Here is a 14,928-nt window from a genome sequence, read left to right as displayed (position 1 = left end):
ATATCATATTTGATTACTACTTTAAATAAAAGTTTAAGCTATTAGTTTGTGGGCCAATAATGTATATCAAGTCTTAACACTCTTTTACATGTGTAACCTAATTGCACTTGGAAAGATAAACACATAGGAAACAACACCTATTATAGAGATAAGATAATTCTTAACCAACAAACAATAAATGCAGGTAAAAAGACTAAAACTTGGGACCTCTCTCTTACCATGCTATTTAAACACAACTAAGAAAAAAAATAAATGAATAGGTGGTTGTTGTATCTTCTCTTTATCCCAAAATGGTCAACTTATGCAACTTGCATACACACATAAATTACAAGGGTTAGCCCATAAAAGATAGATATATATATACACGTAAGTTAATTAATTCATAAAGTATATATGTTATATGGATTAATTTATACAGCATAAACAATATGTAACATGGGTTAATTTATACAACATAAGCATGCGTACATGATTGTTTTTATACACGGTCGTATCTCGCTAATAGTATAAATTCTTCTAAATTAATTAAATTATAGATAGATGTAAGTCTATTTCTTAAGTTCATATAGAGTTAATTTAATTAAAAAAGTTTTGACTTTCTTTATTTAAATAGTAATTAACATGACAAAAAGAAATGATATATAGAGATAGTGAAATTTGTACTGTATGCATGGAAGATGAGAGAACATGCAATTAATGTGGCCGCGGTTTGGACGCACATAGCGCTACGCTTTAAATTCCACAGCCCGAGATGGGCGCACTACTCATGAGTGCGGGTTTCTTAATTTGGGAGGAAACTAGCTAGGCGTCCCAAGGGTAGTAGTAGTAGTAGTACTTCTGTTAATTCCTTTCCTATCTTGTCAGGAGAGGATTCGAGAAAGAAAACAGTTCCGATGGGGTTAGGATGGTGGCGGTCCATCGGTGCTGCTTTTGCTGCAGCTTTCCTTTTTCTGGGCTTCCCTTCCTCCCAAACTTGTATCAACTCTCTCTCTCTCCTCTTTCTTTTTCACAAGGGTCTTAATTTATTTGAAGATATGGATTTCAAGGTTCAAATTTTAGTTTATATTCAATCAAATTTCAAGGGCCTGTGTGGTCTATTCTTCATCACAAATCCCTTTCCCACATGCAAAGATTAAGGAATTGGCTTCGAGCAACACTTGGAAACACAAAAAATAATTAAGGATATTGAAACATTTTATGTGGGTTATGCCTTATATATAATTTTTGTTACACTCTATTTCAAAATCAAAAATTAGAGTTTATATTAATTTAATTTAATTTCTTTTATTATATATCATTTTTCTTGTATCCACGTAATTTTAAATCTGGAATTTAAATTGGCATGCTAGTTGCGAATTACTTATGCCCTTAAATCATAATAACCCATCTCCATTTTTCCTTCTGGCTACACGTGCAGCTCCAGACTACGCCTTTATCCAGCACTCAAACTCCGCCCCACTCACATCCTACTACGACTACATCATCGTCGGCGGCGGAACCTCCGGCTGCCCGTTGGCCGCCACACTCTCTCAAAACTACACCGTCTTACTCCTCGAACGCGGCGGCTCCCCCTACGGCAACCCCAACATAACCAACCTCGCCTCCTTCGGCGTGCCTCTCAGCGACCTCTCTCCCGCCTCCCCCGCGCAGCGCTTCGTCTCAGAGGACGGCGTCATCAACTCCCGCGCCCGCGTCCTGGGCGGCGGCTCCTGCATAAACGCGGGGTTTTACTCGCGGGCCCCCGCCGATTACGTGAGGGAGGCGGGATGGGACGGGGAGCTGGTGAAGGAGTCGTACCGGTGGGTGGAGGAGGTGGTGGCGTTCGAGCCTCCCATGGGGCGGTGGCAGGCGGCGGTGCGGGACGGGCTGATTGAAGCGGGGGTTTTGCCGAACAATGGGTTTACGTACGATCACATTGAAGGTACGAAGGTTGGGGGATCCATTTTTGACGGCAAAGGGAGCCGTCACACCGCCGCCGATTTATTGAAGTATGCCAATCCCGATCGGCTTCGCGTTCTGATCCATGCCACCGTACACAAAATCTTGTTTAGAAGAATCAAAGGTGATTAAGTACAGATTTAATTTATTTTCAATTAATTGATTTGAGATTCATGAATTAGTGAAGATAATTACTGACGGCCTACAGCCCCATGTTTGAATCTGCTTTAAAATAATTTTTTTGGTAATAAAGTTTGAATTATATTCATTTCAATTTTAAAAAATTACATAACTTTAAATAAAATTATGATCTAAAGTTATCATAAATTATTATTATTAAAACTCCGTTGTTAAAATTGAAGGAGACCTTTTTCTAAAAAATAATTAATATCCCAACAAACCAGGTGCAAATCTCTAAGAATACATTTGATCAGCGAAATATTTATTCTCATAAATAAATTAATTTTATTAAATTAATTACAATTAATTATGTAAGAAATTATCCCAAAACGAGTTGTAAATACATAGTAAGAAAAACTATAAGAAACCGTTCGGTTGTGGGAAATATTTTCTATTTTTTAAATTTTAGTTTTTTAAAAAGTTATAAAATTTTTAGATTATTTTTTTTAATTTTTCAATATTCATATTTAAAAAGCAGAAAATAAAGGCTATATTTAAATGTGTGAAACAAATTTTTATTTTTTATTTCTATATTTGAAAATAATCACAAGAAAGACAACTTCATTCCTAATTTTCTAAAATTTATATAAGGTAATATCTATAATCATGAATTTTAAAATTTAAATTTATGTGAATTTAGACGAAACTACATACATAATCCACAAAAATTAAAGTTTAAGATTTAAATTAAAATAAGAATTAAAAATTTATAAAAGTAATAAGCTAAAATTTGGATATTCTGTATATGAGAGGATATATATACTTTAGGATTTAAATTTTATGCAATCTTATTACATTTTGTTTAAATCTGCTCAAGTTTAAATTTAAGTCTTAAAATTCAAATCTCTAAATACATAATGAGAAAAGATATAGGGTATGTTTAGCTTTGGAAAATATTTTTTTGTTTTCTAAATTTTAATTTTCTGAAAAATTGTAAAAAAAAAAATTGACTTATTTTTTAATTTTTCAATATTCTATTAAAATATTTAAAATAAACAGTATGTTTAAATGTGCAAAATAGTTTTTTATTTTTTATTTTTAGATTTTAAAATGATCATAAGAAAGATAACTTATTTTTTAAAATTTTTAAAATTTATATAAAATAATATCTACAATCATGGAGTTTAAAGTTTGAATTTGAATTTGTGTGAATTTAAAAAAAAAAAAAAAAAACTTTATACATAATCCACACAAATTAGAGTTAGAAATCGGGAAAAAAATATTATTTAAATTAATATTTTTTTGTGGTGCAAATTTCTAAGATTACATTTGATCAACGAAATATTTATTCTCATAAATAAATTAATTTTATTAAATTAATTACAATTAATTATGTAAGAAATTATACCAAAATGAGTTGTAAATACATAGTAAGAAAAATTATAAGAAATATTTTATATTTTTTAAATTTTAGTTTTTTAAAAAAGTTATAAAATTTTTAGATTATTTTTTAATTTTTCAATATTCATATTTAAAAAGCAGAAAATAAAGGCTATTTTTAAATGTGTGAAACAAATTTTCATTTTTTATTTCTATATTTGAAAATAATCATACAAAGGACAACTTCATTTCTAATTTTCTAAAATTTATATAAGGTAATATTTATAATCATGAATTTTAGAATTTAAATTTAAACTTATGTGAATTTAGATGAAACTACATACATAATCCACACAAATTAAAGTTTAAGATTCAAATCTATATGTAAAATAATAATTAAAAATTTATAAAAATAATAAGCTAAAATTTGGATATTCAATATATGAGAGGATATACACTTTAGGATTTAAATTTTATGCAATCTTATTGCATTTTGTTTAAATTTTTATATCTGCTCAAGTTTAAATTTAAGTCTTAAAATTCAAATCTCTAAATACATAATGAGAAAAGATATAGGGGTCTATTTAGCTTTGGAAAATATTTTTTTTGTTTTCTAAATTTTAATTTTCTAAAAAATTATATAAAACAAAATTGACTTATTTTTTAAATTTTCAATATTCTATTAAAATATTTAAAATAAACAGTATGTTTAAATGTGCAAAATAGTTTTTTATTTTGTATTTTTAGATTGTAAAATGATCACAAGAAAGATAACTTATTTTTTAAAATTTTTAAATTTATATAAAATAATATGTATGGAGTCTAAAGTTTGAATTTGAATTTGTGTGAATTTAGAAAAAACTTTATACATAATCCACACAGAGTTAGAAATCTAGGGGAAAAAATGTTTCTAATTATTTTTATATAAATTTAAAAAATAAAAAAATAAAGTGCATTTTCATATTTATTTAAAAATTAAAACTAAAGAAAAAAATAATTTTAATAAAAAATTTGGTCAAAAATATTTATTTTTATTCATTTATTCCATACAGGTATTTTAAAAATAAAATTTAGTTAACTTTTCTGTGGTTTTTTTTTTTTTTAAATTAAAATAAAAATGAAAATTATTTCCTATAACTAAATGGGGTTTAAATTATTTTTAAAATTACAAAGTGCAAAGTGGGTTCATGCAGTATGAATCCACTCGCACCATATGCCTTTCAAATTGACAAATGACAAAATAAAAATGCTTTTAATTTTTTTTTTTCCTATAAAACTGATTTCACTAATTTAAAAAATTAATTAAATAAAACCTTTGTGCTAAATGAGGAAACTAATGATAGAAAAGCAGTTCGTTATATTAATAGATAAGTTAAGAGTGTCCATAAATTTAAAAAATAAATTTATTATTAGACTTTTCTGTTGAAATGGAAACAGATAGAGAGATAATTTATTATCTTCATAGATAAGTTTGAGTGCTCTTAAACCCTTAATATATATATATATATATATATATATATATATATATATAAATCAATATTATTTGGAGAAGAGGAAAAGGTAACAAAGGTGGAGAACATTTTTAATTAAAATTAAAAAATATTTAAACAATTAAGGTGAAATGTATATTATGAAATTTATGATTTACCAAAAAAAAAGTATTTCATACTTTCAAAAATAGTATAGTAGCATTTTACGTATCTCATTAATCAACGTGCAGGGGAAGGCAAGCCCATAGCCCATGGAGTAATATACAGAGATGCATCAGGGATGAAGCACAAAGCATACTTGAACAGAGGGCCCAAGAACGAGATCATCTTGTCAGCGGGAGCATTGGGAAGCCCACAGCTACTGATGCTAAGCGGAGTGGGCCCAGCAGAGCACCTAAAGGCCCATAAGATCCATGTGGTGTTGGACCAGCCCATGGTGGGCCAAGGAATGTCTGACAACCCAATGAATACCATCTTGGTGCCATCCCCTACGCCGGTGGAGGTCTCCGTCATCGAAGTCGTTGGCATCACCCCCTTTGGAAGCTACATCGAAGCAGCCAGCGGCAAAAGCTTCCTCGGCGGTTTCCCTCTAAAAACCATCCCTTCTCAGGTTCCCTATATCTTTTTTTATTTCTTTATTTTTTATTTTTTAAATTATAACCTAATAACTCTGCACTTAATGTTCTAACTTTTTCATCCATAGTTGGGGTAGTAAGTGATAAGTCAACGCCTGCCCTCTCTCCTCCAGTCAAGCCGTCAGTCGCTCCTCCAATCAAGCGAGTCTTGGTTGCACATTTACACTCTATATATCATTGTTCATTTATGAACATGTATAGAAAGCCATTTATCATTCATTAAGCATTGAAATATACAAGATTAATTGCTTCATTCATAGTATCAGAGCTCGTCGGTTCTGAAACAAGACACCTGCGTCTTTTTTCTCTCTCTAACCCAACACAGACAGTTCCGCTCAACTTCCCTGCTTCTTCCCCTCTCACCCTATTTAGATCTTACTGTATTTGTCTGGTCTTTGAACCCCAAAACCCCTTTTCCCTCCAGCTAGCTTCGAAACAGAGAACCTTCAAGATAACCCCAAAACCCATTTTCCCTCCAGCCCGTCACAGGAAACACTTCTGGCTCCAACTCTAGCTCCGGAGCAGGCCATACCCACTGCCCTCTGATCTGCCCACTGCACGCAGCACCCGGTCGCTGCAGTCTGCAGATCCTCTCTGCCTTCAGGTTCTCCCCAGTTACTCTTCCAGCAGCCGAGCACCAGCACGCCATCGCTGCAGTCCGCAGATCCTCTCAGTCCTCGGGTCTCCCCGGTCACCTGCTTCTCTCCTCTCGCCGGTCACCGTTGCTCGCATCTCACACCAAACAGTGTCTTCACTTTAAAGTGAGCTCTTCCCTATTTGCAAAATGTCTCCACCTTAAAATAATATACAGCAGCTCCTTTTCTCATATTCTTACAGATTCCATAATTATATATGTATAGGGAGCTTTGCATTTCGAGCAAAGAACTTTTCCACCCATTTGTCCCCTTCCCAATTTTTCTCTTAATAAATTTCAACCCTGATCTCCTATATATATTTGTCCAACTATCTTATCTTCACCCATCCTTTAATTATGGCTACATCTAGTGAAACTACAATTATATTGTTGGTGAAAATACTCATGTTGTCTCAATCAATACATCCACACTTATTACCCACAAACTTTCAAGTGGTGGAAACTATTCAATGTGCAACTTCCAGATGACAAATCTTCTTCTTGAGTATGATCTCATGGGATTTGTAGATGGAACTCATCCATGCCTACCAGTTAATGATCCAAAGTATAAAATTTGGATTCGTCAAGATCGACTATTACTTCTTGCTATTCAAACAACTGTCACTAGATCAGCAAGACCAATTGTATCTCGATGCAAAAATACTGAGGAAGCGTGGCGCAAACTCAAAACTACCTATGTCAACAAATCTAATACTCGGATGGTTAGTCTAATTGATTTCCTCACCAAGGTTAGTCAAGCAGGAAAGAGCATCTCTGAATTTATGCAAACAGTTAAAACCATTATTGATGATCTTGTCATAATTGGGCACAATTTGAGTGATGGAAAAATAGTGGTATATATGTTTAATGGTTTCACCGATGATTACAAAGAACTCAAAGCTACCTTATGTGCAAGAGAATCACCCATCTCCTTTGAAAAATTAGTGGAAAAGCTTATGGGCTATGAAACGATGCTCAACCAATTATACTCGACCAACTCTCACATGACTATCCAATATTCCTAAAAGCAGCACAACAAGAAAGGGAGAAATGGCACCTTCAATACTTTTCAAAAACAGTCTCGATTTGGAGGAAACAATAATGGCTACTCAGGGAACAACAACTATCTACTCCAACATAATTCCTATAGAAACCATGGCAACTAAAATTTTTCTAGCGCTTTAGAAACTCAAGGACTCATGTCAAACAACTCAAATCAGACTTGGTGGCCTAACTTCAATGGGAACCAACCTCGGGTCGTCTGTCAATTATGTGACAAGCATGGTCACATTTCCAAAGTATGCAGATCACGTTCCTTACCCACCACTTGGCCATAAGCCAACTTCACAACTCACGAAACTCCAAGTAATCAGTCAAGTTGGATAGTTGACTCTGGGGCCTCTCATCACATCACCTTAGATTTGCATAACCTATCCATTCACTCTGAGTATGGTGGCAATGATGATGCCATGGTTGGAAATGGTAATAACGTTCCTATCACTCATATTGGATTTACCACTCTTAAGTCATGTGATTCCACATTCAAACTCAATAATGTTTTGTGTGCACCTAACATAAAGAAAAATCTTCTTTTTTTCTCTCAATTTTGCTTTCACAATAATACCTCTATTGAATTTTTTTTCCTGATTCTTTTCTTTTGAAGGATCTAACCACGGGGGCATCCTTAGTGTGAGGCCGGAATAGAGGAAACGTCTATGAGTGGCCTACTTCGGTTAGCAGAACAACCTCTTCACCACAACACTCGACTCTCATAACAACCTTGTCCAAACCCTCCCTTCCAACCATCAGTCTCTGGCACAGTTGCCTTGGTCATCTGTCCTCCAAAATTCTTCATCAAATCATTGCCTCTCATAAACTACCTTTCTCTAAGTCCAGTTTCTTGTCTCACTATTGTAATGCATGCTTATGTAATAAAAATCACAAACTGCCCTTTGGTGTCTCGTCATTAACTTGTTCTAGACCTTTGGAAACTCTATTTATGGATGTTTGGGGTCTTGCTCCTCTTCCTTCCTTTGATAATTTTCACTATTACGCTATTTTTGTGGATTACTTTACCAAATACACTTGGCTTTATCCTATCAAGAAAAAATCAAATGTTACTTTCGTATTTGAACAATTTAAATCTCTTGTTGAAAATTATTTTTCTACAAAGATTAAAACAGTTTATACAGATGGAAGTGACGAAGCCATTAGTCTCGGACATTTTCTCTCTCGAGTTGGTATTCAACATCTCAAATCTCCTCCTCATACCCAAGAACATGTTGACACGGCTGAGCACAAACATCGCCATGTTGTTGAAACTGCACTAGCCTCATGCATATGTTCCACTCCAATATTGGTCTTTAGCATTTCAAGTCGTCGTTTACTTCATCAACTAATTGCCCTCTCTAGTAACACGTCACTAATCTCCTTTCTCTCATCTCTTTAAGAAGTCACCTAATTAGTTATCCTTGAAAATATTTGGTTGTCTATATTATCCATGGTTGCGACCCTACTCCTCTCACAAACTCCAACCACGGTCCCGTCCTTATATATTCATTGGATACTCAACTCCGCATCATGCCTATATGTGCCTTGATCCCTCCACCAATAAAATCTACATCTCTAGAAATGTCGTGTTTGTGGAACACACTTTTCCCCTTCAGAATTACAAATATCACACGACGTCATCTTTCATCTTACCCTCCTCCACCAATTGGTTATCGAAATCAACTCAAGTGTCTATTCCTACATCTCTTCCTAATCACCTCCATTTGCCTGTCACCTCTATCCCTCAAGTTGATTCTATATCTCCTCCTCTTACTACTACTTTGCGTGGTGAGTCTTCTTCTTACCAGATTGAATCTCCACACCAAGACATTTCATCCTTGGGACCCTCCTCCACACCTCCACCAACGGGTGCATCCAATCCTTCTTAGGTAAGTATCTCATCTCCGATATCCTCTCCTCATCTACTATTCCAGCATAACTTCACCTTTATAATATTAGGCTACGTAATAACATTACAAAGCCAAAACATATCTTTGACCTTCACACAACCACCAATCCATCCATTACTGAACCTTCCACCTTCAAATAGGCCCAGCAACACCTCCTATGGCGACAAGCCATGAGTGAGGAATACAATGCTCTACTCTCCAATCACACGTGGTCTCTTGTTCCACGTACTCCTACACAAAATGTTATTGGGTGTAAGTGGGTCTATAGGATTAAGAGGAATCTTGATGGTACCATAGCTCGTTATAAAGCTCGCTTAGTGGCCAAAGGTTTCCATCAACAACTTGGGATAAATTTTTCTGAAACCTACAGCTCGATTGTCAAACCTGCTATTGTTCGGTTATTACGTACTCTTACTGTAACTAACAGTTGGTCTCTTCTCCAACTAGACGTGAATAATGCATTATTGCAGGGCTTTTTATCTGAGGTAGTTTTCGTGGACCAGCCCCCTGGCTTCACCAACTCCGATCTTCCTAATCATGTTTGTTGCTTACACAAGGCCATATATGGGCTTCGACAAGCCCCTCGCGCATGGTACCATGAACTTTGCAATTTTCTTATCTCAGAAGCCTTCACTAACTCTCGGTCCGATACCTCATTGTTTATACTCCACTCTTCCAACACAATTATTTATCTAATAGTTTATGTGGATGACATCATTGTCACAGGATCCTCCGCTGCTTATGTGACTGACTTCATCACTATCCTCTCCAAATGATTCTCTATTAAGGATCTTGGTAATCCCTCATATTTTCTTGGGGTTGAAGCTTACTTTACCTGTAATGGTTTATTTCTGTCTCAAAGGAAATATATCCAAGACTTCATGCATCAAGTGAACATGGATGATGCCTGGCCTGTTTCTACCCCTCTTGCAACTACTGAAGCTTTCACATTGTCGGATGGTTCTCCATCAACTGATGCTACCTTGTATCGTCAAACTCTTGGGTCATTGCAATACCTATCCTTGACACGTCTTGACGTGTCCTTTGTCATTAACAAGTTGTCTCAGTTCATGCACTCTCCTTCCACACTTCATTGGTCGGCAGTTAAAAGCTTGCTCCTCTACTTGGTTGGAACTTTTGACTATGGCATCATGCTTCTTAAAAACTCTCCTTGGAAATTTCATGCATTTTCTGATGCTAATTGGGTTGGTGATCCTAATGATCAGACTTCAACTTTAGCTTATATTCTTTTTCTTGGCGCCAATCCCATCTCTTGGAGTTCTAAAAAGCAAAAGACTATCGCTCGCTCCTCCACTGAGGCTGAATACCGAGTTATTGCCTCAACTGCAGCAAAAGTAAATTGGGTAATGAATCTCCTTCAAGAGCTGCGTGTACACGCATCCCCTACTCCAGTCATTTACTGTGACAATGTGAGTGCTGCCTATGTATGTGCCAATCTAGTCTTTCATTCTCGTATGAAACACATCGCCATCGACTTCCACTTTGTTCGTGGTCAAGTTGCTACAGGTCGCCTACATGTTTCCCATGTTCATACTTCTAATCAACTAGCTGACTCTCTTACCAAGCCACTGCCTCGGTTGCCTTTTCTTACCCATCGAACCAAGATTGGTGCCCTTAACGACCAGTCAATCTTGCGGGGCATGATAAGTCAACACCTACCCTCTCTCCTCCAATGTCAACACCTACCATTGCTCCTCCGGTCAAGCTGCCAATTGCTCCTCCAATCAAGCCTCAATTATCTCCTTGAGTCTTGGTTGCAACATTTACTATGTATATATCATTGTTCATTTCTGAACATGTATAAAAAGTAATGTATAGCCATTTATCATTAAGCATTGAAATATATAAGATTAATTACTTCATTCACTAAGTCCGGATAAATTAATATAATTTACTCTTAAGAAACTAAATAGGTGGGAGAGAAAGTAAGAAAAAATGATAAATTATTATTTAAATTTTGGTACACTGAAAAAGAAAAACATAAAAATGAAATAAGAATTATTGTAGATAAAAATATAAAAATATAGTGTTATTGATGTAAAACAAAGTAGGGGGTAGAAAAGACAAATTTTTTTTTTAGGGGAAATCTATATGTTTTTGACAAACCTCAGGAGAGGTCTAATAGTTTTGAAACCTTAACGGAGATCTCCATTTCTTTTCAAATCTCAGGAGAGATGAGTGTCTTTTGCCTTAATCTTTATTTAGAAGTCATTCAAATTAAATAAACGTCCCCTCATAATAAAGAGAAACCAAGGATAGAGGGAGGGTGCCCTTACTTTTGAAAATCCTATAGTCCTTTTTTTTTGGGGGAAGTTGAAAGTCAAACATTGAATTTAAGCTTATGTGTATTTGAGTAAAATGCAATATAAAAATATGTTATTTTTTTTTTTAAGCTATCACAAATTCATATTTAAGGTCCAAAATGCTTCGAAATACAACATAAAGGAATTGTTACTTGTTTTAAAAAATGATAATTGATCCAAAAATATTTTTGACATAGCTATAGTGATTTTTCCTTATCTCCTAAATAAAATCTTTTGACTCCATCTGAATAGGCCCTGGTATATGAGCTAGGTTGGAATTTACCTAACCTATGCAAGGTCTCTTTTAAGAGTAAAAAAGTAATGCTTAATTATAAGTTAAAATAGACAATTCCTCACAGAGACAAATTTCAACATGTACAATTTATCCAATACTTAATATATGATTACTAAGTTTATTTCTAACACAAATACTCACATCTAATTTGTAACCAATTTTAAATTACTTATAATTCTTTCTTTAATGGCTTTTTTTTTTTTTTTTTTTGCCTGTTAAAATTATATTGAGGATTGCCCAGCTAAACCAGCTCAAATGGTAAGGGTGAATTTATGACTTTGGAGACCACAGAATCATGAGTTTGATTCTCCTTTGAGTCATTATGCTAGTGAATTACCAGCGGACGACTTTCACCCTACAAATTTAGTGTCGCATCATAATGTCCAATGTGACATGATAGTGATTGGAGTTTTGGGATTATCAAAAAAAAAATTATATTGAGGATTAACATAAAGAATTAAATAATTAAAGTTAAAATAAATTAAATCTAGATATGCATCTATACAATAGACACATGCATAGATACTGTGTATTACCAAACACAGCCTTAATTGATTAGTCATGCAACTGTTTGTGTGACTGACACGTACGCCCCTTGCTATAATTTTCTTTGCACGAAGACGAGGGCGCCACGTGGTGTTAAGGTTGAGGAGGCAGATCTAACGGGTGGATTCATCCTAGAAAAGATCATCGGCCCGGCCTCCACAGGCCATTTGGAGCTCCGAAATCGAAACCCGAACGACAACCCGTCTGTGACCTTCAACTACTTCAAAGAAGCGGCAGACCTGGAGAGATGCGTGGAGGGCGTCAAAGTCGTCCAGAGAATCATCGACTCCAAAGCTTTCTTCCCATTCATGTACGAGAACACTTCGTCCGAATCCCTACTTGCCGTCATGGAGGAATTGCCCATGAATTTGGTGCCAAAGCATAGGAACAAGAGCTTGTCGCCACTGGAGCGGTTCTGCAAGGACACGGTGATGACCATATGGCATTACCATGGCGGTTGTTGGGTCGGGCAGGTGGTGGATTCTGATTACAGGGTTCTCGGCGTGGATGCATTACGGGTCATCGATGGATCCACCTTTGTTAACTCTCCCGGAACCAATCCTCAAGCCACTGTCATGATGCTCGGGAGGTAATTAACCAATCATTTGATTATTTAATCAGATTAATTATGCGTCAATGATGTGATTTGTTCTTCCTGGTGGTGCAGGTACATGGGAGTGAGGGTGTTAAAGGAGAGATTTGCAAGTGATGTATCAAAATAATTCATCTATTGTGCACAAAGGGGTTTGTTTGTTTTTTTTTTTTTTTTTTTAAATGTTGCATTGTGTTGGTGTGCTTTAAGGGCATGGTGAATTAAAATAATTCATCTATTGTGCACAAAGTGTTTAAATATTGTTGTATGTGACTATAAAAGTTGTGCAAATAAGTTCATCAGTTCCATTATAGGCATCTTCCAAAACCAATGTTATGTGGAGGGTTATAGATATCCGAAGTTTTTCGGGGCTTATATAACATAATTTGGGTAAAAATACCCATTAATATAATAAAATGAGGAAACTAAATAAAAAATAGAAAAATGTAATGAAAAATGAAAATTTTTAAATTGAAAATAAAAAAAATAGGAAAAGGAAAAATGAAATAAAAAAGTAGGTCAGCTTCTCCATGCTTGCACCTGCACACACACAAACAATAGAATCTTCATTAGAGAATCATAATTGAAAATTAATCAGTTTTTAAAATTAATTGAACAATTTAAAATTGATTGATTAATTTAATTAACAAATTAGTTTCAAGTTTGATTGATCAATTTAAAATTGATTGGTGAATCAAATTTAAATATAAGGGTTCTTATATGAGACCTATAAATAGACAACTTCATAGGGGTAGGAGACACAGATACAGAGAGAATAAAGGAATTGCTTATTGAAAAACTGGGAAAAAAATTGCTGAAGGTTGAGTGATTGAGATTAGGTGAAGGAAAATAGGAGATCAAGAAGCTTGGATTGCATAAAGAATGGAAATTGGCAGCAAGGAATTCAGGTAGAGTTCGGGCAAAGGAGGAAGCAGGATAGAAGTCTGACATAAAAGGCTGGTTGCTTAAAATTTTGTGTTATTTAGTTTAACTTTAGGCATGTTTAAAAATTGAATTCTGTAATTTGATTTTAAAATTTGAACAATCCTTGAACAGAATCAATTCTTAACCAAATCAATTTGATAAATTACTACAAAATCATATAAATAGGTTGGGGTGTTTGGCCCAGACCCAAGAGGTTAGATCCAGATTTGGATTCAAATACCCATATCTGATTATTGGAGATCCGACCCAAAAACTCAAGTCAACTTAACCCAAGTCCAAGTCAACCGACTTGAATACCCAACCTAGGTCTGACTCAAACAATTGGACCCAAGTCAATTTTGACTTGGGTTCATTGACTTAGGCCTACTAATCATTGACCCTGGACGTGGTCCTGAACCCAACGAGGCCCAAGATTACTCAACCCAATATCCCATAACCCAATTGGGCCAAGACATTTGGGCCCAAGTCCATTTTCATTAATTAATCAAAACTCAAGCCCGATTGATCCAAGCCCAATTCCCCAAATTGAGTTAGGTTCAGCCTATTAAATAATTCAAACCTAAATTACAATTAGCTCAATCTAGCCCAAATTGGTTTAGAATTGTTGTTTCGCAAGAAAATTTGGGGCAATTTTTTTCAGGAAATTCTAAACAAACTAAAAAAAAAATGAAGTAAAAAACAAGAAAATTTTGTTTATCAAACAAAATAACCTACACTCGAGGGCCCTGCACCGTCACTACCTCTCGCATGGGCACTACCTTCTCCTGGATTGATCATGAAAAGATAATAAACATGACTTAGGGACTCTACCCTTATAACTTATGCATCTAACCAAAATCCTCTATCTTGACATCCTTATCTTATTTCAAGATCCAGTCTTACACTCTAGAAGCACAACTCGGCAATAGTTTACTATGGCTTTCTTGAAATCGTCATCCTAGGAAAGATACAGAAACCACCACAGAAGTCTTGCCTCTAAACTGACAAAACCTCAAATCTTCTTCCTATACTCTGATATTGTTTCCGTTGCACTCTAGAGTCTATAGAACCAAGCAACCTAGGTTCTAAT

The 14,928-nt window shown here is 34.9% G+C and overlaps 1 protein-coding gene across 1 annotated transcript; it reads left to right on the top strand.

Moving 5' to 3' along the window:
* Positions 1–767: 767 nt before the first annotated feature.
* Positions 768–13,225, top strand: LOC131164724 (protein HOTHEAD-like). Its single transcript, XM_058122144.1, has 5 exons — positions 768–975; positions 1,418–2,062; positions 5,159–5,538; positions 12,397–12,911; positions 12,990–13,225. The coding sequence occupies exons 1-5, from the start codon at positions 894–896 to the stop codon at positions 13,042–13,044; spliced, it is 1,677 nt and encodes a 558-aa protein (XP_057978127.1). The 5' UTR covers positions 768–893; the 3' UTR covers positions 13,045–13,225.
* Positions 13,226–14,928: the final 1,703 nt, after the last annotated feature.

Source organism: Malania oleifera, chromosome 9 (assembly GCF_029873635.1).
Source record: "Malania oleifera isolate guangnan ecotype guangnan chromosome 9, ASM2987363v1, whole genome shotgun sequence".
In the NCBI taxonomy this organism is placed as follows: Eukaryota; Viridiplantae; Streptophyta; class Magnoliopsida; order Santalales; family Ximeniaceae; genus Malania; species Malania oleifera.
This window is presented reverse-complemented; position numbering and strand designations above follow the sequence as displayed.